Source organism: Pieris brassicae, chromosome 8 (genome assembly GCF_905147105.1).
Source record: "Pieris brassicae chromosome 8, ilPieBrab1.1, whole genome shotgun sequence".
In the NCBI taxonomy this organism is placed as follows: Eukaryota; Metazoa; Arthropoda; class Insecta; order Lepidoptera; family Pieridae; genus Pieris; species Pieris brassicae.
The window spans coordinates 10,147,597-10,175,121 of record NC_059672.1 but is presented as its reverse complement, the minus strand read 5'-3'; the positions used below and the strand labels follow the sequence as shown (position 1 = coordinate 10,175,121).

At 36.9% G+C, this 27,525-nt stretch overlaps 1 protein-coding gene across 1 annotated transcript; it reads right to left on the bottom strand.

Annotated features, from left to right (window-relative positions):
- Positions 1-1,403: 1,403 nt before the first annotated feature.
- Positions 1,404-27,489, bottom strand: LOC123712946 (ubiquitin-conjugating enzyme E2 R2). Its single transcript, XM_045666358.1, has 5 exons — positions 26,866-27,489; positions 26,000-26,086; positions 5,155-5,387; positions 4,233-4,347; positions 1,404-3,184 (listed from the first exon to the last, which is right to left on the bottom strand). The coding sequence occupies exons 1-5, from the start codon at positions 27,043-27,045 to the stop codon at positions 3,077-3,079; spliced, it is 723 nt and encodes a 240-aa protein (XP_045522314.1). The 5' UTR covers positions 27,046-27,489; the 3' UTR covers positions 1,404-3,076.
- Positions 27,490-27,525: the final 36 nt, after the last annotated feature.

Here is a 27,525-nt window from a genome sequence, read left to right as displayed (position 1 = left end):
TTCTTGCTTTAATCTTATCAGTTGTTCGCATTAGAGTTCAGAATCGATGGTACTGCCTAGTGGTAACAGCTTAAAATGAATAATGCCCTTCCAATCCCACCACACACCCAGCATCATCTTGTTGCGAGTTAACCCGGGTTTCGCCACAGGGTGTGAAGCCTGACCCCTTAACCAAGACCTTTTTCGCACGTTCTTGTCGTACATGGTCCACTTTTCATCACCATTTATCAGCTTCTTCAAAAATGGTTCGGTTTCATTACGTCGTAATAAAGAATCACAAGTTATTACACGGTCGATTAGGTTCTTTTAGTGAGCTCGTGAGGTACCCATGGAGTATTTTTGTGTACCCAGTTTTTTTTTCAAATGCGCCATAACTATTTTGTGCTTAATTCCCAGTTCTTCAGCTACGTTGTTACTACTGATATACCGATCTTGCTCCGCCTTTTCAAAAACGGCATTAATTTTATCAGTAATAGAGCGACCAGACCGACGTGCATCAAAATATCCTGATTGAAAACGCATAAACCAAATTTGTAACATAAACATCGCAAGTTTTTTTCGCGGCTTGCGATGCATTTTTACCTTTTTGTACTAAAATTTTAAAATGTATCGAATTTCTTCATTAGATTCACTCATCTTGACAGTACGAAAAATTAATAAAAAACACACATTTTCCTAATTAGAATTATCATCTTCTTTAAAATTTAAACTTTAAATGATACCAAAACCAGCCAGATACAAATAGATTTTATTAAAAGTTCATACTTACTACGAGTATAATGAGAAAAGACTTTTTCCCCAACCTAACTCCGCGAAATAATAACGTGACCTCTTTATTTATCAATTAATGGGCAGTTGTCATATTACCTGGTATCACAGATCAAATTAACTTGGAGTTATCATCTCTTATGAAGTCTTGCGAGGCAATCATAATGATTACTATAAATTAAAGATATTATTTTCCAAACGACTTCAAAACATAAAATAACCGACAAAGATACATTACAATATACATGATTCAAGGGCTATTTCTTTTATAGACATATTTTTTTTAAGTGCAATCTCATTATATAGATCGCTGATCGATACGGAGGGTCAGAATAAAAACAAAGGTCGAAATAGAAAAAACAAAAGACGGAAATGTCGCGTCTGTTTGGACTTGATATGCTGCAGTTGCCATCCGGGGTTCGAGGCCATCCATTAGTTTTTAAGCAATAACAGTCAATTTACATAAACAGAAATACACACATGCATAATCTACATACAATATTAATGCTCGCCCAGATTTTATTATTATTTAACCTTAAATCTGTTAAGCAACATTCATAGATAGCTTTTCACTTCATTACCAAGTATGGTCTAAAACAAGATCAATATTAAAAGTAGGGCATCAAAAAAAAGAATACTTTCAAAACACATGCTCTTTATTACTGAATAAACCTAATTATTAAGTTATTGACATCTTCATTGTGAACATTTCTACTATTTAAACCTTAACTAAATAAACCGTTATTGGATATTCTCTGAATAATTTTGGTTACACATCATTTGGGGTCCATAATGCACATGGAAACTGTTACTCGCTAAGAAGAATAGAAGTCACAATTCATAAGAATTTTAATATATGAGGACCCCAGAGATTCATCATGTCCCATTATAACCATAAAATACAGATTGTAAAGCGATAATTTATTTTAACTTGTACTTTAAGTTGTAACGGTGAAATTGTGATTTACTGTTTTTTATTCCTAGATTCCACGACTAATTTACTAAACACTATAGAAAACATAAGCAAATCACATCACTTTTTTATTAAATAGAAAACACTGTATGAAATTTGTTCAGGTAAAGTTTATTGCAAAATATTTTTATGTACGCCCTATAAATTCACAATGATGACAATAGATGTTTTCTTAATGCAAACTATACATAACTTATATAATTTCGTTTATTTACGTATCACTATAATATATGCTTTGAATATATCTTAAGAATGTACTATATTTATAATTTATTTTACAGTTCTGATTTGAGCGTAATAATAGTAAGCCCAAATAGGGATAAAATGTCGCCCCTTAAGAGGGCAACACCGTTGCATTTTTTAACAGGCCATTTATACATATATTTAAAGATTTCAAGTGTTATATAAAATAATATAGCACTATGCACTCTCCAAAGCTATTTTTATAAAAAAAAAATATAGAGTAATTTACTAAAACAGTGTTGCCAGTTTTATTAGAACATTTAAAACACTGAAAACAATTTCATTTTAACAGGAACTACTTAAATGTGATGTAAGATTGAAAAATGATGGCAAATGAAAATGTTATATAATAACTAAAGGCATCTAAAATAGGCAATTAATAATTAATCACAGAAAATATGTTACGAATTAAAAATAATTACAAAATTGTCTAGCAATTGCCCGGCTTGGGCTTTTTTAATGTATCATTTACTTAGTGTTAAATCATCTATACATTAAGCGAACGGTACGGACTATACATATTTGATAGAAAAATAATTTTTATATTTTATATTGAATATCATGTTTAATACTTAAGTAATTATAAGTGTCTTTCTCTCGAATGCTGTGATGCAATGATAGATTAGTTCAAGATAAAACAGTGTTGACTGTTTCATGAAAAAAATTGTTATAGCTAGATTTTTTATCTCCGAATGACAACAAAATTTGGACAAACACTTTTTTTGCATAATTTATCACGATTTAATTTTGGTTTATTATCGAAATCATCGATCAAATTCATATATTTTATAGCAATAATCTATATCATAAGATTTACGTCCGTATTCAAAACCGTGTTTTCAGTACTGTCAATTGTCAGTATGACAATACGTCAAAGAGAAGAATCGTTTGACATCTAAAACCTGTAAAACCTAGATACATATTTATACAGGCTGTTTAAATAATGGCATGTCATGTAATATATTATGATATCGCCCGTACGCGTCGCCGGAGATCGCATTCGTTGTGACGCGAGTAGCTTAGGACAGCTGTCAATCTGATAATTGACATCCATCTGCCAGACGTCAGAGCTGTCCTGTTAGCGCGGTAGCCTCACGACTCTCCGTTGCCACTGTCGTCTCCATCTTCACCACCTTCGATTTCCTCTTCCGAATCCGAATCAAGATCGTAATCATCATCATAAAAGTCTGTCATGTCCAACTGAAAAAGAAAACGTATTATGAAACAATGACGTGTCCAGATTTGTGTGTAACACAATTCTTGATAATTTTTTTAGAGAAGTGAGTGATCGGTCTTCTGTGTCACACGGTCTTGTTTGAATCCCGCTTAAATAAATTTTACTTTGTAAAAGGGTTATTGTACCTAACTATAAATGAATCAATGGAAATGACACACAAACTAATTCCGCTGAGGATTATGCAAATCATGTGACGATATGAATTTCACCAACTGCGCAATACTACATCTTAATTAGACAAAGATACACTTTCATTAAATTCTCTTTTGTATTGTCTAAATGTAAAATAATATTCTTGAGCCGTAGATACTTGATACCCTACAGAACTTATGATTATTGCTAGTTTATGTGGAAGAAATTAATCTATACATTTCAATGGAGTTCATAAAAAAGGTACACAATTCCTTTAAATGCATTAACAAAGTAAGCTCAAAGCAATATACAATCTGTATTAACTAAAAAATCTACTATATTTTTGACATAGTCGATGATTTCAATGAACAGCAATTTAATCGATTTTGAAACTCGAAAACTTAATCCAAATTCAAACAATATTCGTTTTTCGATTTCTACCTTACGAAATCTGTTGAAGTACAAAAAATATAAAATATCATATACAACCAAAGAAATGTCCGTAAATCGAATTGTATATCTAAAATTTTAGTATTTGGCTTTCCGCTGTTAAGAAATAATATTAAATACATTTGGTACAAACTGGAAGTATTTCCGAACCAGGGTCCTTCAAATTGCGTACAAATTCTTAAAAGGCCGGCAACACACTCGCGAGCCCTCTGGCGAGTGTCCATGGGCGGCGGTATCACTTAACATCAGGTGAGCCTCCTGCCCGTTAGCCCCCTATTTTATAAAGAAATAGTTAAACATAAAGCTGCACACACAAACAATATAAAAAAATCCGCGATATTTCAATCATTCGCGCAATTTGAGGCCAGAAACAACTTCCGGCATTCCCATATTAAGGCCTTAAATCACACCAAGACATAGGAAGCATACCTGCGGCTCTTGTGTCGTCGCCTTGACGCGAGTTTTAATACAATAATCTTCTAACGTAAGTGGCACTACTATTCCTTCCTTTTCCGCGTCCATACGCGCGACTTGTGCTTGCTTTCTGTAATATAACATGTATTTTATATAGTTGTGAAATTAGCTTCCGATTTCGTCGGCGTACATCTGCTGAATTACGAAATGGTATTAAAGATGCTTATGACCAACCAAGCAAGGGACATTTGATAAAACTTTTTACAATGATATATTGAATGAATTAAAGAGCTGACAACACTGACACATGTATTTTTTACTTGTAAGGGTTTCCAAATCTTACACATTGTTATAATAAATAAACACGTTTTTATTATGTATTTATAATCTTTTCGGAATCCAACTGAGAACTGAGGGTGAAAATAGAAAAAAAATCACTTAAGTGTTTCCGAACGAATTCGACTTAGGGTCAAGAAGAGAGCGTAACAATTCAGGCCAGCGACGCATTCGCCCTTTGGCGTTAAGAGTCTCCATGGCCGATATCACTTAACTTCAGATGAATATCCTACCCGATTGATTATAGAACTATAACATTTTTTTATGTAATAGGAGGCAAACGGGCAGGAGGCTCACCTGATGTTAAGTGATACCGCTGGCCATGGTGACATTGCCAGAAGACTCGCAAGTGTATTGCCGGCCTTTCAAGAATTGGTTCGCTCTTTTCTTGAAGGACCCTATTTTTTATAGAACTGGGGATTCGGTGAGCATTTTCGACTTTGATTTTGACTGTTCACCAGCCCGAGGAATTTCCAATGCAATTTAAGGTCTTTCATGAGCGTACCAAGACAATCTTTTTGACATTGAGAGTCTATGGTCAATATCAATATCAAGCTAGTCTCCGGGCCGTAAGAAAATCATCCATGTATACAATACCCACCTTATAATATTCTCATACTCCTTATCTTTCCCTTTCGAATCACGCCAACGGCGATACATCACACTAGCATCAACATTAGCTGGGCTAAAGGTGTTTGGCTCGTTCAGGAGTGATATCACCGAGAGGAGCACTGTTCGCACAGACTGCGTGGGATTCCAGCGCTCGCACGGCAGCTCGCCAGATTGTGGATCGTCGACTGGTGGATGAAGAATTGATATACAGAGGTCGCCATTCTGAAACATTTAATGTTATGTGAGCATATACATATATGAAGATGACAACAAGTCGTTGAATCTTTCGGCATGTTTGGATCTATATGGCAATCGTTTTTGTTACCGTTTCGAGCCTCCTAATGCAATTTCATATAAGACGATTTTCGCCCCCATATAACGCAGTATTTCTGTAGTGTGAAATTTATAATGATTTGTCAAGTCCATAATTAGTTTTGCGTACCCTTGCATCCGTTTCAATTGTGTTGTTATGAAGAATTATTAAGAAGAAGAATTACGAGAATTCGCGATTCAGGTTGCACGGGATTTAATAAGTGGCGCTACAACCTTTTTAGGTCTGAGCCTCAGATTTCTGTATGATCATTTGTCTAATAGGCAAACAGGTGATCAGCCTCCTATGCCTGACACACGCCGTCGACTTTTTATGTCTAAGGCAAGCCCGGCTTCCTCACGATGTTTTCCTTCACCGTTCGAGCGAATGGTAAATGCGCATATAGAAACTCCATTGGTGCACAGCCGGGGATCGAACCCACGACCTCAGGGATGATGAGTCGCACGCTGAAACCACTAGGCCAACACTACTCCGGGATTACTGTATACAGTGTAATAGAAAACATAAATGTTTAACAGTGTAGTATCTAATGCATAACCACTAAGTTATAAGTCTTGGTTTATAAGTTTAGGTAAATAAATCGATGTTGAAACAAATATTGAATGTTTTAAAAAAGGCGCGTTGTTTGACATGTTCTCAATCCAAGGATCATGGCTTATTCTTGTTTGCTGTTAACTTGTGATTGTAACATTATCTAAGGAAAAGTTAGATTTTATTTATTACTTGTCCTAGTTTTATACAATCTTAAACTTTTAACTAAAGTATTCCATTCAGAATTCACTTGAACATTGGCTAACTGCTGACAAGGCACACGTTAAATTTTAATAGCTGCTACATAAACTTACAGCTCACGAGAGTAATTTTATATGTGTGAATAGTATTTTTCGTATTAAAGATGTTATATAACAATAAATCAGATTTGAATATTATTCTGTCTTATTCTTGTGTCTTCCACTCAAAGTGGCAAGACTCCTTCTTGTCCTGAATTATCGTGATGAGCCTGCCCGACAGCTTTGAGAAAGTATCACCACCTTGAACCTCTGATCCTACCCGTAGGGCTCCGTCTATTATTTTAGGAAGACGTCCCGGACTTATTTATATATATTCACTATGTTTTAAGTACGTTTTTAATAATATTTAATCATCTTTTAGGTCTGGCCCTCAGAAAGTGTATCTGTTTCGTGTTTCCTTTCTAATAGGCAAGGCTTCTCGACTCGACTTCGAGTCTCAGTCAGGGATGCCGTTACTTGACGATGTTTTCGTCACAATACGAGTGGTTAAATGCGAACATAGACAATCCGTTGGTGTGCCTGGGGATCGAACCTACAACCTCAGGGATGAGAGTCAGACGCCGAAGCCCTTAGGCCAATATCACACACGTACTCGTAATGAAACTTGAGACTTGTATTAAAACGTTCTTCACAGATATGACAAATATATTACATATAAATAGATGATCAGACAAATGACTGTAATTGATAGATAAATATTGAATAATCATATCATTTGCAATCTACACAATCATATAATTTGTAACAAATGCTTCTCTGATTAATTGGTGTTTTATTACGTAATTGAATAATTACGAATCTGATAAATATAATTTATATAGTATGAATTTTTAAATAAAAAGTATAGTATATTTTAGAGTAATAATAAATAAATATAAACAACGCTATTATACTCTGACCTATATTAACAAATAGGTAACAAAAGTTAACGTTTTTAGCAACTAATTTTAGTTTGGTCACGTGGTCTTCTGGCATAGGCCTACCTTATTTGGTTTTAATATAAAATTAGTATTTCTTTTATCCAAACCACTTGGAATTACCTTCCTTGATAGGCATTTTCTTGATTTTTTGTAGAGCGTCATTTACTTTAAGATCAGATAGCATTAAGATGACTTCAGTATGCCAATGCGTTTTTGATATGCGTAAGGCACGCCACGTTTCGACCTAATTAATAATGTTAATTCCGTATATATGAATTGATTAACTGACAATTTCTTCATAGTGTTAACACAATTGAACAAAACGTTTCCCCACCACGCTTTCAAGACGTCCGAGTTATCAGGGTTAAAAAAACTAGCTTTATGACTCGGCCACGTGAGAGCCTTTATAAAATGCTGTTTATAATTCAAAATTCTTAATTAAAGTCTCAATAATCAATCAGGTTTCACTCTATTACTTTGATAAAATATAATATATTATAAGTAGAGCGTATTCTTCCTTGAAAATACAAACTTCTATTTAAACACGACACCGAATGGTAAATATTAGGTATCACTATAGGTTGTGTGTACTTCATTGAATGAATAAATTATTAGAATTACATTATAGAAAAAAATATAGGAAATAAACCAACGCAATAAATTATTCTATTGTTAATACAAAATTATTGACGACTGATTTTATTAATAAAAACACTTAGAACATTATTCATTAGTACTGCAATAAGCTTAAAAAAATGTTTTTAATTATGTGTAAGATTTGCGAACCATTTTTTATGATATAGGAGTAAAACAGGCAGGAGGCTCACCTAATGTTAAGGAATACCGCCCATAGACATATTACCAGAGGGCTGGCAAGTGAGTTGCCGGCCTTTATATAGATGCATTTTGTATGACTTACGACCCTGACAAAAAAAATCCTATTGCTTTTAAACTTAACCCTGAAATGCACAATACGACCAAACCCAATTGTTCCAAAAAGATCGATAAAGTATGTCGAAGGTTATATCATTTGGTTTTTGTATCAGCAGAACTGATCGGAAAACCAATACTGATTGTATCACAATAAAATTTATATTGAATTGTTCTTACAATGTGTAAGAAAATATATTTTTAACGTCATCTTTTTCAGATTTCTATCATGGTTCAGATTCAGTTTTTCCACTTTTATAGAGTTTATTAGACATAATGGTATATTTGTCACATCACGGCTCCCCCTTAAAACAGCAAAAAAATTCTCTATCGTTTTTTACGCCTCGTTGGTATGTAGTACCTCAAGAAATATTAAGGACGCCAATGACTTTGGACCACAAGAAAAATTTAAAAACTGATAATATTACATGCATGATGTAAATGATATTGTCTCAGTTCCCAGTCAAATACATTACGTTAGATTAGCTTAAAGCCAAAAATGTGTATCTTCTTTCATTCAAATCACGATGTTTTATCAAAAAAATGTATGGGATTAAAGAGCATGCGCAACCACATTATCGCATGGTACACCATTGCCGAGTGGTGAAAATATGTAGAAAAAAAATTGGAGCTGTTTTAAGATGGACCCGTGTTTCGACAAATTTACCAAAAATTCTATATGAATTGTTTCATACAATGCATAATAAAATATATTTTAAACATTTTTTATAATCTTGTTCTCGTTAATTCGGAGTTTTCATCCTATGCTAATTTTTCAGCTATTTCAATAATTTACGAATGTTCACCCTTTTTAAAAATTTCCGAGTGATTTCTATGTATTTCGTAATTCTACAGTTAACCTTTATTATGTATAGAAAACAATTATACTAAACATTTAGCCAAAGATGGAATTCATAATACTAAAAGGTTCAAACATTTACAAAACCAAAGAAATCAATACAGATACCGGCAAACTTCTTGAGCATTAAACAAGGGAGTGGGGGAAAGTTTGCGCATCGTACACGGCGCGGGACACATACGTCAACTGGTTTATCAATCACGCGATCGACACGTCACTCTTCAGTGATACCTAATAATTACTTCTGCGCAGGCAATGACATTTGTTCAAGATGTTTGCCAGTATCTGTAGGCAACAACAAAGTGAAATTTTTCAATTTTTTTTAGAAATCAGCTACAATTAATTTTATTTAAGATCATGTCATAGGCATTATATCATTGTCACAGAATAAGTATATATTTTTTGCTATTCATACAATAATCTCGCTTCCTATTAAAAAAACATAGTGACTAATGTTAATCGGAAGATATTAACGGTACCTATAACCGTTAAGCAAGCGATGTTTGGCCTAACTTTACAATTCTGCTAAGGCTATTTATTGAACACGAAATAGCTTGATTTATTAGTCAATACTTATAGGTTCATACAATTAATATAGCCATTATGTTTACCTACTCAATAATTACACGACAGTAGTGCATCGGTTTGAAATTCATGACTCTACCATTAATTTGGCATAAGGAACGCAGGATTGGAAAATTGTGACGAGGAAGAGAGACAAGAGGGGAGGCCATCACCCCTTCGGAGGTCGAGTACTAGTGTAAAACATAGTGACATGGACTTAATGTACTACTTGAATAAAGACCAGTGTTCAGAGGAGTTGTTCAGATTTAACACCTGCAGATTAGTTTCATTATCGGATGTCAAGGCAGAATACGAAATACCATCCGTATCACCTCGACGTCCGTCGTTCCATAACTGAGGTTTCCTCAGGCTCCTCAGTTTTGGACGCGCACCACCAGTATATGAAACCGGCTGTCCACTGAAGTATTTCCGAACCAAGTATTCCGACTTAGGGTCCTTAAAAAAAAGAGCGTGCGAATTCTTATAAGTCCGGCAACACACTTGGTAGCCTTCTGGCAATGTGAGTCCATGGGCTCGGTATCACTTAACATCAGGTAAGCCTCCTGTTACATAAAAAAAACTATTTTTATTTTCTAAGTTTGGAAAATATTTCTATGGAAAACCAGCACCCTATAATTATGAATTCTCAATGACCAAAGGGAAATCCAAGGTTGCGTAGGTGGGATGGAGTTTCAAAGGACATGAAAACCATAAGACGAGAAACTGCGAAAATACTGATGACACTTTTGTGTTGGTTCAAAATACGGATGGGTTACAATACTGCCATTAATGATGATAATGCACGACATAATGACTTATCATCATTAACAATGGCATGAAGAGCATTTTTAAGAGGCCTAATTGAAATAAATGATTTGACTTTGACCCCTTTATAACATCTTTTAAAGGCATCATTTTTATGTCGGACTCACGAAAAAGCCAAAAAGTTAAGTAAAACAGTAATGCGACCCCGTCACTGTAAATTTTTTTTGCGCTGCGCTGTTTTTAACGAAACTTGTACCCTTATGTAGTTTGTATTTATAATTTTTCAACAGGCTGCGACCCCCTTTTATAACAAACTCGACCCCCCCCCCCCCCCCCCCTTGAAAAACGATACTTTTAAGCTGTTTGAGTTTACTGCTTAAAGTTAAACGTTCGGAAAAGTCCACGAAAATTGAGATGATTAACAAAAATAACACCACGAGATAGCGCATAATGGCATCATCCGTGATCGGTGCGATGCCCTCGGCTTAAATTTGGCTTCGCGTAACGATTAACCACATCCTCGCCGAAAAACATTTGGAACTGAATTTTACTTACGGTATCATCCTATTAGAATCAGCTATTTATTAACTGCAGTTAAAACCACACAAAATATGTACTTTTACGACTATGAATACGACTATCCTTTAATATGGAGTGAAGTTTTTTAAAGAACAGGGCTGACCTGATGTTAAGTGTCCGCCGCCCATGGACACTCAAGGCCAGAGGGCTCGCAAGTGCGCCTTTCAAGAATTAGTACGTTCTTTTCTTGAAGGAACGAAAGGATGTGGCTTTCTATTAGTAAAATAATTTTCAATTACTCTTCTTATATACGTAATATTAAGTAGGTACCGTAATCTCAGTAGTCTGTTTCATTTACCGACTAATTTTTTACTATGAAAAAACTTAGTTTTTCAAATATCTCTTAGTACGAATCTGATATAGTCATGAAAGTTTTACGCGTACACATACATATGTCTATAGATACAACGTAGAAGACACGTTATGGTTTTTTTATCAAGCAAGGGCATAATTGTAATATTCACAAGGAAATATAATTAACTAAAATCCCTATTCTCCCATACAAACAAATTGAGATAATATTAGTCGATAAATTTAACACCATAAATTAAATACGTAGATATTATCGCTAAGTTCACTTGTGTCGAATTCATAACAAATTTAGATTAATAGGATACGATTGTTTACTTTGTAGATGAATGACGTACAAGTTGTTTGTAGTAAAAACGAATAAAAAATATTACGACCAAACGGCTTAACAAATGTAATTCAAATTTTGCAAATGGCGTCTTTACACCACGTCAGATTGTATATATTTCCGTGATTTTTATACATAAAAAAAAACTAAAAATTAGCTATTGGCTTAGCGTTTAGAGCAGTCTTTAATAGTTACTTTTGGAGTCTAGATATTCCATTTGCAATTTCCGATGTATCTGTAATATTAATTTCTGCAGCTGTAACCTTTGAATTGGAATGAAAATCACCTCTATCGCAATATCATAAATCGTTTATCGAGTACGTGTTTACGTTTATGTTCAACCAGAAATAAACACGCAATAAAATCGCACAAATGGGCTAATTTCGATTGTTAAGCAATAATAGCAATAAATAATTTATTGATTTCATTTTATAGAACAGGGGGAAAGGAGCAGCATGACCTGATGACACTTACACTGCCAGAAGGCATTGCTGGCCTTTTAAGAATTGGTACGCTCTTGAAGGACCCTTAGGCGAATTGGTTCGGAAATATTTCAGTGCTCACATAGAGCCTTAGTTGTGGATCGACGGACGTAGAGGTGATACGGGTGAAATTTCGTATTCTGCCTCCACGTCCGATAAATTCAGCAAACTTATTTAGCTGTAATTTTTACGTGTCCGAAAACGAACCAAGTTTAGATCGTGTGACACACATAGCTAAGAATGAGGGCAAAGCAATATCCCTAACGTGAAACACATGATCCCCTATATAAATTGTATAAGTAATCTTGAAATACAGAAATCCCTCTCACTCCATGCCATGCCCTACTACCTATAGAACAAAAACTTTCCTAAGTCTTTTTGTTTTGTTTACTAACAAATACCCACCAAATAGTAACTAACACTAACTAAAACTACATGTGAATATAATCTGAAATAAATAAATAACAATAACTATAGCACTCAAACAAAAATTCAAAAATTATGTCGGTACCAATACGATAAAATATCGTATGGGGAAAGTACATCCAGACATCATAGACTTGCCAAGTTTGAGAGTTGTTTTGGCATACAAAACATGGTTTCTCTTCACTTAAAATTCGACATTTGTATTCCCGAATTGAGAAATATTTCTTATTACACAGTACTTGAGACATCGTCATATTATTTGCGTATGAATGATCGGACCTAGTTAGTGTAAGTAACTTCTTGGTCACTATATCTCGTATTTACATACGATAAGAGCTATATACAGATGTTGAGTCTGAGTCGGCAAAACTTGTTGAACCAACGATTCATACTGGACATCAATTCTCTCTTTCCAAAGGCAGAAAAAATTAAATCTACGATAAGAGATAAGATAACTTCTCTTCCTATATTCCTATTAGACGTGATCGGCAACGGTTCATGATTTATTATCATAGTTATGGTGAGGTACAATAAATTAAAAACAAGACGTGACTTACAGTCGGTTATTCACTTAAATTCTTGCAAGGTGGTGAGCACTCCAAGTGTTCTCCGAGAACTCAGTTTCTTTGTACATAGGGGATACGTGCGACGGCCAAGGTTATTTCCGATAGCAAGGGCCAGAACCGGTCTGTTGCACAGATCCCCGTTTACAGAGACGTTGCTACGCACACGGACCTATTGAGATTCTAAGTGCGAAGAGAAACCACAAACCAAACAGAGACGTTGCGCCTACTGAATGATAACGGAGAACAGCTCCGACACTATCGAGATCTTTATATGTCCGTATATGTTCATAGCGGCCAATGCCATGACAATCAAGTTAATTACCCCAAGGCCTGGACGTGCCAATTTTCAGGTAATCTTTTAGGGAAACATCGAATAATGCGTCAAATTGCCACGGTGCCAAAATTTTCCTTTGAGTAGGAAGACAAACAAAAGACTCTTATTTGTTTCTGCATTTACACTGGAGTAATATTTTAAAAACGTACACAGAGCTAAATTTACTGTAAATTAGTTTCATCGCAATATATACTACAAGATGTTTTTTTAAAACAACAGGGGATAAATGGTCAGGAAGCTCATCTGATGTTAACAACATAGCTACCTCTCAATGCCAGCCTTTTAGTAATTGGTACGCTGTTTTGTTGACAGTGAGTCGACTCAAAGTCGTGGCCCTCCGCGAAAGATATCAATATTTTTGTTACTAGTCCATCCATCTCATTTGATAATTAGCTTTGATAATTACGACACGAGTATATATTTTTTTTATTACGGAACTAGAAAGGTTTTGATCCAATCAAATATAAAACATACAAATTGTGTTCAACAAGGACACGTGTTATAAAACTTTTTTACACTATTGGCGAAGACGTCTTTGTCTTTAATCATTGCCTTGAGGTCATTCAACCAACACTACATCCTGTTTGATGCGACCAGCTCTTTATAAAACCTTGCAATGTAATTGATTCAGAGTAAAATAAACACTTAGTACACACAAAACAACGCGTAAACATAATTTGACAGAAGAAACGAAAGAGGTTCGAAGAGAGGTTTAGTTTATTAATTAAAGATTTAGCAAATGCGGAAATACGAGGTAATGTTCAATATTACATGAATTGTGCTTACGTACCATACGACTTCCGCATGCATTTTACGAGCTATAACGATCGTGATTCAACACTGTTTTTAGATCATATTTATTGATACTTTTAATTTTCTTATCTACCCGTTCGTAATTTAAGTTATTCGAGTAATACGAGCAATATACGATAACTAGAAAACTTTTATCGTATCCGGCAAAACGGGAAATCTAAAAAAATCATTTGATACGCGAAGCTTGGACTTCCGCGTTGCAAACGAACTAAGAAATAATAAAGGCCAAAGCGGAGTTTTCTCGGCGCTTACCAAAATCTAATTTTTGTGTGTGTGTATGTCTGTTTTATTTCATATAAATAATTACTATTTTACATCATTTATAGGAATGGAGATAGCGGAGTAGATTGGAATATAGTACCGGAGATGAGAGACAAATGGAAAATTTTGAAACAAACTAGATAAATTTTATGTAATCCTTATATATATATACTATATTATGTACTTGAATATACTACTTTTATTATAACTGAACGATTTTACTCATTATTTGTGATATGGTTCTGCGATACTGCTTAAAATTTAGAAACTTACTAAAATAACATCAAACAACCTTAAAATACGGAATTTCCTGTCACCAATATAAAAGGAAAAATAATAAAGGAAAATTCTTAATTGCCACCACATTGACAAAAATAAATTATATTAGTTAACAAGTTGCTGGAAACTTTTCACATTAATATGACTTCTTTACACTTAGCCTTTTATCTAATTTTCCACCTCACAAAAATCTCCTCAGAGTTCAAGGATAGTATATGGCAATAAGTGTGATTCATTTGTCAAAAATGTATTGAATACGGACATACGGGAGTCATGGTTCCCGATAAGTTTTGTTTATTAAATTAGTCTTTATAGTATACAACACATAATATGGTCGATATTATGTGTTGTATACTATAAAGGGGGGGGGGGGGGGTTGGGCTCATGCTTTTACGGTTCCCAGTACGACTTGCTTGCATTGCATGGTAGCACGGGTGTAGGCCCACCCTACCACATCCTTCTGATGGGTAGGGAGGCGTGGTCTTGGGTGTAGCGCAAGTCGCTGAGATCCCCAAGGCAAGTCTGGTGGACTAACCTTCTCAAGGTTGCCGACCCCGTTCTTGGTCTATTACCCTATGTAATAGACGCAACTAAAACCACCAGGCGAACCATTGCAGGGATGAAGAGGTCATGTCCCTGCAAGTTCATCGTCCAAAATAACAGGACGGTGGACAGTAAATGACCTCCGGCGTGTTTGTGCCGTGCGCGGGGACCCGTACGGGGGGATGAAGGAGTCCTGGTGGTTGAGTGAGGCGTCGGCGCAGCACGGGACTCGGGGTGAGTTTGCGTCATCGTCTCGTGATGCGAACAGCTCCGTACTTCCTCGCAGCGTGCGGACGCGTCTGTCTGCCCTGGCTCTATACCGAAGGAGTAGCTCTGGCGTCTACCTGCTGAGTAGGAGACGTCCCTGACTGAGGACTCCGAGGCGGGTGGAGAGCTCTGACGGTGAAATATTTCCTTTTACCTCATGGATAAAGAGGCTCAACAAAAGAATGAAAACAAGGCTGCACCTAAAAATACGCCAACTAACAAAAAACTAAGGGCTGCGTCTCAGGACGGGTCACGGTGCAAGTCACCAGTGGCACGAGACTGTGATGCCCCTGCAACTCGCACAGATGCACCTATTCGGGCAGCGTCTAAGCTTCCAAAGGAGGGAAGCGACTAGGGTTACGCCAAGCCGGGCTGCGCCCAGGACCGTACCCTCTCCGACTGGATCAATAACACCACCGCACAGGGACGCGACCACCGTTGCGGCCAGGTCAACTGCGCCGGTTGAACCAAAGAAGGCCCCTCCGTACGATGCTACAGAACTGTCTGCGTCCGAAGGTGAGGCATCTGCGGTAAGACCGATGCGGAAGACCGAGGCTTCAACGGAGGATACGTTCAGTGCACCATCCTCATCTATGGACATGACGGCCCTGAAATCCGCAATTCAGGAGCCAACCATGACCACAGTTATGAGTTCATCAAAGAGGCGACGGCTCAAGAAAGCCAGAAGAGCGGCGGATCAGCAGAAGCTGGCAACCAATGCTCAGAGGCTACTTGAGGCCCCAAAATCCACCCCTGGAGCCTTAAAGGCATCTGGGGGAAGGAAAGGGGCACCGAAGCCACTAGGGTCTAATGCCGCGCTAAAGCCAGACGGCTCTAAGCACGACACAAACCCTAACAGCAACAACAATCCCAAGAAAACTAGAGTCAACCAGGAAACGAAGGACCAAAAGCGCGAACGGCCAGAGGATTCCGTGACACCAACGGGGCAACGAAAAAGGATTAAACCTAATAGACCCCGAACGGTGGGAGGGACCTCGGCCAGTTATGCGGAGGCCGCAGCATCGTACAGGAATAACGAATTCTGTGTTGCTGTGATGGCTGAGCCCTTCCTAGACCTGACGCACGAACAGGCGGAAAATATCCGCCTACAAATACAGGGTAAGCTTCACGATGAGCTCATGGCGGACTTTGAAGCTTCCCTAACAAAAGAACCCAATGACATCAGGTTCCGGGGTAAAGCGCATCACTCAGATGGTGTCCTCAAAATTTGGTGCGAGGACACTTTCTCACTGAGCTGGCTGACCGGAGTCTGTGATGTCATCACTAACCCCATACCAGACACCAAGCTGGTGGTTCGGCCTCAATCGGCCATCCCGAAAAAGGTTACCTGTCTCCTACACGTACCAGAGTACACTGGCACTACGGAGAATCTGATGAGACTGATCACGAGGCAGAACCGCGACCTTAACGTAAGATCGTGGACCCTGACACAGGACCCAACTGGCGTGTCCCTCTTCTTTCGTGTGCCAGAGTCTGAGATAATAACGATAAAAGCCCAGGAAAGGCGCATATACTATCTACTGGGGAACATATATATCCGACTTCTAGATAAAGAGGTGTCCTCAGTGGTAGCTCCCGCCCAACCTCAAACAACAGCCTGTACATCGGGGACGGCGACATCGGGGCCGGTGCCTCCCACGTCTGAGACGGGGAAGACCGCGGACAACCGAGCAGTCGAGACCCCCATGGAGACGGCACAACTAACCTCGGATGATGAGTTATTTCAGGAGACAGGGGGGAGTGAACTCAGCGACAGCTGTCTGCGCTCCTCCCCTACGCCGGACTGGCTTTGTCCAAGCAAACCTCCAGCACAGCCAAACAGCGTCGGCTTCCCTGCGCAGACTGCTGGAGACCAACCCCAAGACCATTGCTGTGATCCAAGAGCCGTGGATCAGGAATGGCAAGATATGTGGACTGGGTAACACCGGCGGTAAAACCTTACTGGACACCTCCGTAAGTAACCCAAGATCCTGCATTATAATACCCAAACATGTACCAGCAATACTAATAAGCGAACTATGTTCAAGGGACCTTACAGCTGTTAGGTTACCCAGGAACGAGTATCCAGACATCGTCCTGGCGTCGGCCTACTTACCGGGCGACGAGGACGTGCCCCCTCCGGAACTAAGCCTCCTGGCCGAATACTGTGAGAGGGAAAAACTGGAGCTCTTCATCGCGGCAGACACCAATGCACATCACTTGCTATGGGGTAATGCCAAAACCAACGCACGAGATGAGGAAATGCTTAATTTTATACTCAGCAATAACCTTATCCTAGCCAACAGCGGTTCAGAACCAACATTTGTTAACGCGCGCGCACAAACCATAATAGATCTAACAATGGTATCAGCAGGTATGTCAGATCACATACATGACTGGCACGTGTCCAACGAGTTATCCTGCTCAGATCATAGGTGGATCCGCTTCGCAATCAAAGGGGATCTACCAAAACCACAACCAAGAAGAATACCTCGGAGAATTGACTCAGTAAAATTTTCCAGACTGTTCAGCTCAGAAGTAGCCAAACTAACAATACCAACAACCATAGATGTACAGGACATAGACACACATGTTAACAAACTTACGTCCCTACTCGTGACAAGCTATGAGCAGTCGTGTCCGCTTACCATACCAAGACAGGGTGGCAAACAGAACTGGGGGTGCCCCGAATTGGAGAGACACCGTCGGAAAGTCAGGAGGCTGTTCAACAGAGCAGGGAACACACGGCTGCCAACCGACTGGGACAAATATACAATCGCGAGAAGGCGATTCAAAAAACTACTACGTATTAGGAAGCAGGAGTGCTGGAGACACTTCTGCACTAGTATTGAAAATAACAACCAGGCTAACAGAGTGAAATCATGTCTGTCTAAAGTGACAAACCACTCGATCGGATCCCTTAAAAAACCTGACAACACATTTACTAAAACAGATGAAGAAACTTGTGAACTACTTCTGGCAACCCACTTTCCAGGCTGTATAATTGCTAATGAGCAGTCATGGCAACCTTACTCGGAACGAGCCACGGTCAGCTCGGACTGGCAAGTAGCAGACAGAATAATCACGAATGAAAATGGGCATGGGCAATCAACTCGTTCCTACCATTTAAAGCGGCCGGTTTGGACGGCATTTTCCCTGGTCTACTGAGATGGAGTGCCAACTTAATAGTAGACTATCTTGTCTCAGTCTTCCGAGCCTGCATAGCACATCGCTATATACCTCTGAAATGGAGGGAAGTAAAAATAATATTTATCCCGAAACCAGGAAGAGACGACTATACCCGGGCAAAATCCTTCAGACCCATAGTCTCACCTCATTCATTCTTAAAACGCTGGAGAGGTTGGGGGACCTGGAGATACGCAGTCGGGTAACCTTATCAGAATTCCTTCATCCAAATCAACATGCCTACAGTTCCGGCAAATCAACTGAATCATCACTACACAGCGTTGTATCTCGCATTGGCAACTCCCTGAAACTAAAGCAGTCAACCCTAGGCGCATTTATTGACATTGAGGGTGCTTTTGACAAAACCAATTTCACAAGCATTACCAGAGCACTCGAGACATGTGGAGTACCATCGACCCTTACAGAATGGATCAACAACATGTTAAGACAGCGAGCTATACAATTTACCGTGAATACCACCACACGCGGTATTGTCAGTAGAGGTTGCCCACAGGGTGGTGTCCTCTCGCCGCTCCTGTGGAATCTAGTGGTAAATGAGCTCATCATAAAACTCAACGCTATCAATCTCTACACTGTGGGGTATGCAGATGACATAGCAATCCTCGTATCGGGGAACTTTGAAAGTACCTTATGTGACCTCATGAGGAAGGCTTTCAAATTGATGGAGAGATGGTGCAGTCAACATGAGCTATCTGTCAACCCATCAAAAACAGAACTGATCCTTTTTACTAACCGAAGAGTCCTTGGACCGCATAGACTACCAAAACTCTTCGACACAGAATTAAAACTAAAGGAAAACACGAAGTACTTAGGTGTGATTCTCGACAGTAAACTGCTCTGGAATAAACACCTGGAATACAAGCTAAGCAAGGCAACGATTGCGCTTTACAAAAGAACAGAGCTCCAAACGGCAGTAATCAAACTTGGACGCTTCCAAAGGCTTGCGTTGTCCGCTGCAAGCGGCTGCATGAGAACAACGCCTACTGCAGCTTTGGAGATAGCCCTACAAGTTTTGCCTCTGGACCTGCACATACAGCAGGAGGCGGCACTGGCTGCCATCAGGCTGAAGGTGCTAGATCTATGGGGCAAAAATCACTACAGCACACACACAGCGATTCTTAACAGGGTGATAGAGTACCAACCTCTATTAGCCGCTCCATGTGATAGGATCGCAAATCAGAACATACTTAACAGAAGATACCATGTGCAAATGAGAGAAGAGGAATGTGATAGATCACCCCTGAATGAGCTGCGCATATACACCGATGGCTCAAAAACAGGCTGTGGCTCTGGAGCTGGCATATTCTCTCTTGATCTCAACATCAACATACACCTGCCCTTGGGCACATAGAGCTCGATCTTTCAGTGCGAATGTGTCGCTATAACTGAAGCAGCCAGAGCCGTGCAGCGGTTAGGAATTAATAACTTTTGTAAGTTCGTATCCGACAGTGCGTCTGTGCTGATGGCGTTGGTAAGCAAAAAGACCAACAGTAGACTGATACTGGAGTGTCACGATGCACTGGAGGCAATAACCCTGACAAACAGAGTTACCCTGCAGTGGATCAGGGGACATAGTGGATCACTTGGCAACGATGCTGCCGATGAGCTTGCGAGAAGAGGTTCGGAGATGAGGCCTGCAGGTCCGTATCCGCTCCTTCCCTTATCCTTCTCGCAGGTGCGAGCCTGGGTATGCCAGAGATCCACAGAGCTTCAACATCAACGTTGGTCACAAGGTGCGGGCTGCAGACAGTCCAAAATGGCTCTGCCAGCAGTCAACCGACAGCTTACCAAACAACTTCTAAACTTGAATAGAATAAATCTGAAAACAATGACAATTACATATTTATATATTATAGCTAATAATTAGTAGCCAACATAAATTGTAATTTAACATTCTCGTTATGTGTCCCTAAGATTAAAGAAGTCAAGTTAGTTAATCAAGCGTCGCAACCACAATACCTTTTATATCTTTGTTATAAGCTCACGATTTTTAAGCCAGGCCAAGTCGTGAATACTCTTTTGCCCTTCACCGCTTTGACTCCTCCGGACATGATCCCTGTCTCCTCGTATGCCGTCACCAGGGGCTAAAAGGACGCCCACGTACCGCCCTGTATTATTAGGGCACAAACCAGCACACCACCCAAAGAGAGCATACGCCCGGAGTGCGTAACAAGATCGTCGAAGAATAAAAGCTATAGATAGTTGACATCCATCCAGCTTCAAACAAAGTGTTTCATTTAACATATATGTGAACATATCTACAACAACCACCACCGAACTTAACTAGAGGCTAAATAAAAAATCATATTAAGTTCGCAGTTGCTAGGTAACTAATATAATTTTTTATCAGCTTTAAGTGATATTTGAAATTTGTTTCATTGCATTATCCCTTCATAAATTAGTAAAACAAAGTATCAAAACAATGATAGCGCGATAATTCTTAGATTTCTGTATCTGTTGATAAGAAGATGAAGATTTATTAAAAACATTGTCATAACAAATTATATTTATATACAAAAGTATCCTTATCGCTATAATAATATTATTACAGATTATCATCAAATCAGGTCTGTAGAGATATTGTAAATGATTTAATTTTTGAACGGTCTTAAAATTTATGATGGCCACACTAAAATCAAACAGTCTTCGTAGTCAACTTGTACTTTTAGTTATAGGTTAAGGAAAAATATGGTGTAAACCCAAAACTTTGGTGTATTTTCGTTTCTGGGTATTGCTTGTTCGTATGCACTAAATATCTTATGGAGAATGCTTTATTTCTAGATTTTATATACTTGTATAACTATTTTTATAGGATAGTGGGCAAACACAAAAGGTTGTCATTGTATCCCACGGACACCTATTTTAGTGGCTTTGCCGGCCCTTGATGTATGCTCGTCTTTTAAACAATTGGAGGTCACATCTCCCAGGGAAGACCCCCAACGGGAGTGGATACCACAGTTCGCTAGTTGGCAAAAGAAAATGTCTCGTGAAGCGGACCGTGGAATACTTGTTGATGACTCTTTGGTTCCCTTGTAAACAATTTCTTAAGATTCAAGCATAAATTAAGTACTATCTGTTCAATGTTCGTCAAATTCTTTAAAATTTTCAGATCAAAATTCAAAATTATCAGTATAGACAAAACGAACTCGAACTTAATTAATCAAACTATTACATTAGAAAAACGGGTAGTCTTGTAAAACGGGCCGTAAACTCATCGTGTCACTGTGAATCATGCTTGGTTGATGACCCGATAGTATTACTGTTGGCTCGGATGCCTACTATGTAACGGTATTTAAACTACCACGAAAAACAAGATTAAGTGACGCCATTCGTGTTTTGTTTAACAGATTAGGAATACAGGGAATGTTTGATCTAAACGCCATGAGGTACTAAGGCGTTAGTTTTTAAATTAAATTTTATTGTACATTCATGAACTTAGCATATAGCGAGAAGCACAAATAGAAGGTAGACTTTGAAGACAGCAATATAACAAGGGGAAAAAGGATATGAGGGCGGCCCAAAAAAAGGTGAGTAGAAGAAGTAGAAGCGGCAGCAGGAAGCGAATGGAGAAACGAAGTCATGGACAAAGATATTTGGAAAAGGAGGAGGACTCGTGAAGGGGTTTCGATCAATGGTACTGAGGGAAGTTGCTGTTATTCTATTTTTGTTATGATTGGCTATAAACGGGCTTTCATTATTATTATTATTACATTAATAAACAACCTCGAAAACAAATGATACAACAGTCTTTATCTAGCCCGCCCGTTGCCTAATAACTTATGTAACCTGCTTTTTTTATATTTATATTTTGTATATTATGGTAACGAAGTGTAAATAAATAAATATTGTAATTTCGCATCATAATTATAAATCACTGAAAAACAATTAATTGTACACAATTTTAGTATTATCAAATAACATTGCATGCTTTTAGTTGTTAAAATTCGTAAGTCCAGTAGTTCTATTGTTTATAAATAATCCAATGACAAAATCAAATAAGTAGGGCGGGCCCCTATCTAGCGCACTAAATCAGGTCAATGTTGATGGCTCTTTGACGAAATTCAATCAAAAGATACAATAATTAGCATTTATAAATAATCAGTTAATGTGTTAATAGCTGCCGTGTTAATAGTTTGTCGTAGTAGTGAACAAAGTGCCAAAGGGTACGCTCAACAATTTTTTTATTGATATCACATATAAATACGTTAATCAATCGATTAACTGATTTTTTGACGATATCGAAGCGTGCTTTATTTCAATTATCTCCATCTGATAGCCAATATATCAAATATTTTCCTACAATAAACCAAAACTTATTAACACTTTTATAGATTTTCGTATCCATTTCACTTTTTAGTACTATCTCCTACCGTAATTTTGGTAACAACAAAGTCTTATAATATCGAATTTTACAACTAGTTCAGAAGGCGAGAAGAATTTCGTTCGTTAATTTCAGAAGGGTGGGAACAAACGACATTTGTAAAATAGCGTTTTGAAATCCAGACGAGATCTTTAGATCAATCCCGCGTGAACATAAATTAAAATTAATTAAATCTTTAGCCTCGATTATAAAACAATGCAACATGCGCAGCAAACTGGCCCAGATTTCCAGATAATAAAAAAAAGAACAAGGTTTTTAGTCGGAGTACAATATACCTCTTTAGCGATTTTCATATTTGCGTAGTCTGTTAACAATATTTGCAAAAATATACATCTTCTATAAACTCATAATAATTTTATTCATATAGGTAAACAAGTACACTTATGAACGTCAGAAAAGAAGTTAAATTAATTGTATATTTACATTTACTATCAGTTCGCAAGTTAAGGGCGTAAAGCGGGCAAGAAGAACTGGGAAGAGACTTTCCGCCACTCTTTTTAATCGCTAAGTTTTGAGTCATACAAATTGTTTGACTGGAACAAATCAATATCAAGGATTAGGATCATTTAAATATTCGTCAAATTTATAAAAAGCTTTATTGATTAATTTACGTTTAACGAGGGCTTGGAATTTATTTAGTGATAATACTCTAATTTCGCTTGGGAGTTTGTTGTAATACAATAAACGAATACAATTTCCATATAAGGAGTGCTTTATCTTCTGGAGCCTGGTTGATCGTACACTCAAATTGGTTCTGTTTCGAGTATTTTCCTGGTAAAAGTCACAATTTGTTTAAAAATCGTTAATAATTTTTTGTACATATTAACTTTGTAATGATTACATGTCACCCGAAAATTGCAAGGTAAAACTAAGTTTGCGTAACGCCAATTTTCCTATCTATCAAGTCAGGTATACAATAAACTTCATTCCTTAGTAATTAATCTAAGTTATTAAAAGAAATTAAAACAATAATTACAAGATGGCTTTGTGCACTAAACCATGAAGAAACTGAATTACTAGGCCAGGAATAATTTAACCATGTTTAATTTTCACAGTGCACTTACACTCTTTTAGACTAGCACTCTCCACCTCCCATCACATCCATCTCTTGCCTAAGATTATCACAGTCTATTAAGAAAACACTTTTTAAACGGATTGAAGCTATGTATTACTATTAAATTTTTTAATAATAATACATAGCTTCAATCCGTTTAAAAAGTGTTTTCTTAATGTGTAAAAGCTATGTTAACAAAAGACAATACTATTATCACAGTCGTTCACTTCTGGTGTGAACAAACGTCTCAACCATGTAACGCTGTATCTTTTTTTGAAGTATATATTTCTATTTTTCTTTAAACAATATTTTGGTAAAGATTGTTAAGTTACAATTTCATTAAACTGTTGGAAGAGCGTTACCCTGATGTACAGGTCTCTTTAGACTTAGTTCAGGGGCTCCAATATCTGCTAAAAATGTAACTTGTTATGGAATAAAGAAATTTTAATTTGATTTGTAACTGAGATGTGTAATTGGCATGCATTTAAGATTTCTCTATTTGTTGTAATGCTCTCGTTTTTGCATAGATTGTATTTTTTAAAACTATATACTTTATAAGGAATGTAAAATTTGGGTAAATTTGTCGAATCACGACACCTTAAAACAGCCCCAATTTTTTTTTCTATCGTTATTTACGATTTGTATGTAGTACCCCCAGTAATATTAACGAGGCGGATCGCTTTGGACCCCTTTAAAAATTAAAAAAAAAAACTTATAATATTACAAGCATGTTATAAATGGTATTGTCTCAGTTCAATTTAAAAAAAAAATGAATATTGAATAGTTTCATTAGAATGTCCTGTATATCAAAACCATAATATCTACCAAAACCAAAAAAAAGGGAGGGAGGCAACCAAATTAATATCGACTAGCACCTATCAATATAGAATTTAATAGAAGTCGCTATTAAGTTTAACCAGTTCTGTGATTTAGCAGTTAACCCACCGGGTTATATACATTACAGCTTCTAGGTGGTAACGAAAACCTTGTTCTTGTCTTAAAATCATCATGTGTTTGCCACCCTAGAGGATTATGGCAAACATGAAAAATATTTTTACAATTCTGTTTCTTCTGAACCAAATAGATAACTTGTTCATATATAATAATCATAATATAAATGTAAGAAGTATGTAGTTTCTCAATGTGTGTAAGGGTATCCTTATACATTAACATAAACTAATTCTACTGATATTATTGTCTATATATGTAGTATAAATAATTATTACTTTTAAAAGAAAAAATATTGAGAGAATGAGGTATGGCAAAGGCTAATCACCTACTTGCCTTTAAAAAAATATCTAAACCAAATACAGAAGTCTAAGGTCACAACCTAGAGGTAGTAGCACCACTGATTTCAATAAATTAACATAAGTATCTTCTAGTATGATTTCAGTGTGTTTGTAAATATTTAAATAACAAAGTGAACGCAAATAATTTAATGTTTAGTTTATATATACAAAACTATGTAGATGAGTAATGGTAAATAAATACAAATATGTGTACAGAATTCAAGTTAAAATATTATAATCATAATACTTAAAATAATATTGAAAAAAATCTATTGTATCACATACATACCGTCAAACTGATAACCTCTATTTCTAAAATTGGTTAATAATATAAGAAATGATGAGGTAAAGGTGTTGTAAACTAAAGGTTTAAGTTTGTCTTTAGTTTAATATTTTACTATTTAATTGTATTAAGTAATAATTAAACAATTAAGAATAATTTTAATGCAATAAAGGGTCTCATGATATAAACACACACACAGAAAATATCTCTATACAGTTAGTCAGCTTATCAAATACAGCCATTAATAAAAAAAAACCTATTTATAAAACTTACCTCATACACATTTGGATGCCACACTTTTGTTAAAAACCGTACTGTTGGTGGTGAATATGGATAATCTGGTGGAAACTTCATATATGCCTGAAACAAGAAAAATAATTCTAATATGTAATTCAATGTTGTGACATACAGGAGTCATATTAAGTTCTAAGTATGGACTCTCACTCTTTCTCGTTTTTCTTATAACTCAAATATTTCCCAGGAAACTGTCCATTTTAAACAAGACAGTTTTGGTGTAGTAGACACAACAGTAATTTTGTTACTAAGAAATCCAAATGTAGGTTGCCTAAACATCTTCAGCAAATTGAGTAAGTTTTGTCAATAAAACATGTTTTGTTTATATTTATATTCCAAATATTTGATTATCTAACAATTCTGTGATTTATCTGGATGAAAGAGACAATACACACAGTTAGTTAAGAGTAGTTATAAGTTGGCTAAAGTAAAAAATCCATAAATATTTTTTCTAAAATTTATCCAATTAGTAGACTTGAAACTTAAATCATTGTTTTCTTCATATCAGGTAGATGCATGTAGTATGTAGTCTGTGACAAAATAACTATACATAAATCATATGAAATTTAATTTAAGAGATCCCTTTACAATTGATTCTAACAGAACTAGCACAGTATAATGTCTGTTACTACATTTTCAAACCTTAATCATATAAGTTGGAGCTTGAAACACTTTAATGGTAAAACCATGTTTATTTTGTCTATTTATAGGTTAATAAGAATATACATGTACATACACAGCTTATGTTTAATATACAAGTACATTGTGTAACTTATAAGGAATGAAACTGTAGTTATATCATGTTTAAATTAATTTACCATAAAACAAAGAAAGTGGATTCTTACCTTGAAATAGCCTCCTTGATATAAAGTATCTGGTGGTCCAAATATTGCCACTTCCCACTCAAACAAATTGTCCTCTCCCAACAATTTCACCCTAAAACCCTCTACTGGCTCCTCTTGTAAGCTTTTGTATTCTAAGGCCAAAGCTCTCAGAGCAGAACTGGTCGGCACCATACTAGACATTTTATTAACTTTTCGTCCTAGTTATAACAATTTTAACACTAATATTGCTATCTAAGCGTTGAGATTCTATTGACATAACACACTTCTCACCTCAGCGTCCACGTATTCACGAGGCATTTCAACCATTCGAGTCACAATAACAACGGGCAAATTTTGGTAAACATCATCAGTATCTCACGCATGTAATGAATCACACTAGCACCGTTATAATTACTTGACAAACTTAAAGAAAAGTAATCTTTACCGTTCGACAAAAAACAATGACAAAGCGACTATTCTACCCAAACAATCGCAATTTCCAAGGAAAACGGCTGCGTTTTTATCCGAATACAGCTGCTGCTTGCTGTAGCTGAGTTGCCCGAACGAATATTGTAGAACACTGAACAGCTGTTATTTCCGTGCTTGATTGCGCAGTGATGTGACGCAGGCGGCCATTATTGACGACATAGGTGCAATGTGCCATCTATTTCTCAACATATA

Coding starts and splice junctions, on each gene's coding strand:
- LOC123712946 (XM_045666358.1), bottom strand. CDS start 27,045: ATGTCTAGTATGGTGCCGACCAGTTCTGCTCTGAGAGCTTTGGCCTTA. Junction 5,388..25,999: donor GGCATCCAAATGTGTATGAG/GTAAGTTTTATA, acceptor TAAATGTTTCAG/AATGGCGACCTCTGTATATC. Junction 4,348..5,154: donor GAGTATGAGAATATTATAAG/GTGGGTATTGTA, acceptor GTTATATTACAG/AAAGCAAGCACAAGTCGCGC.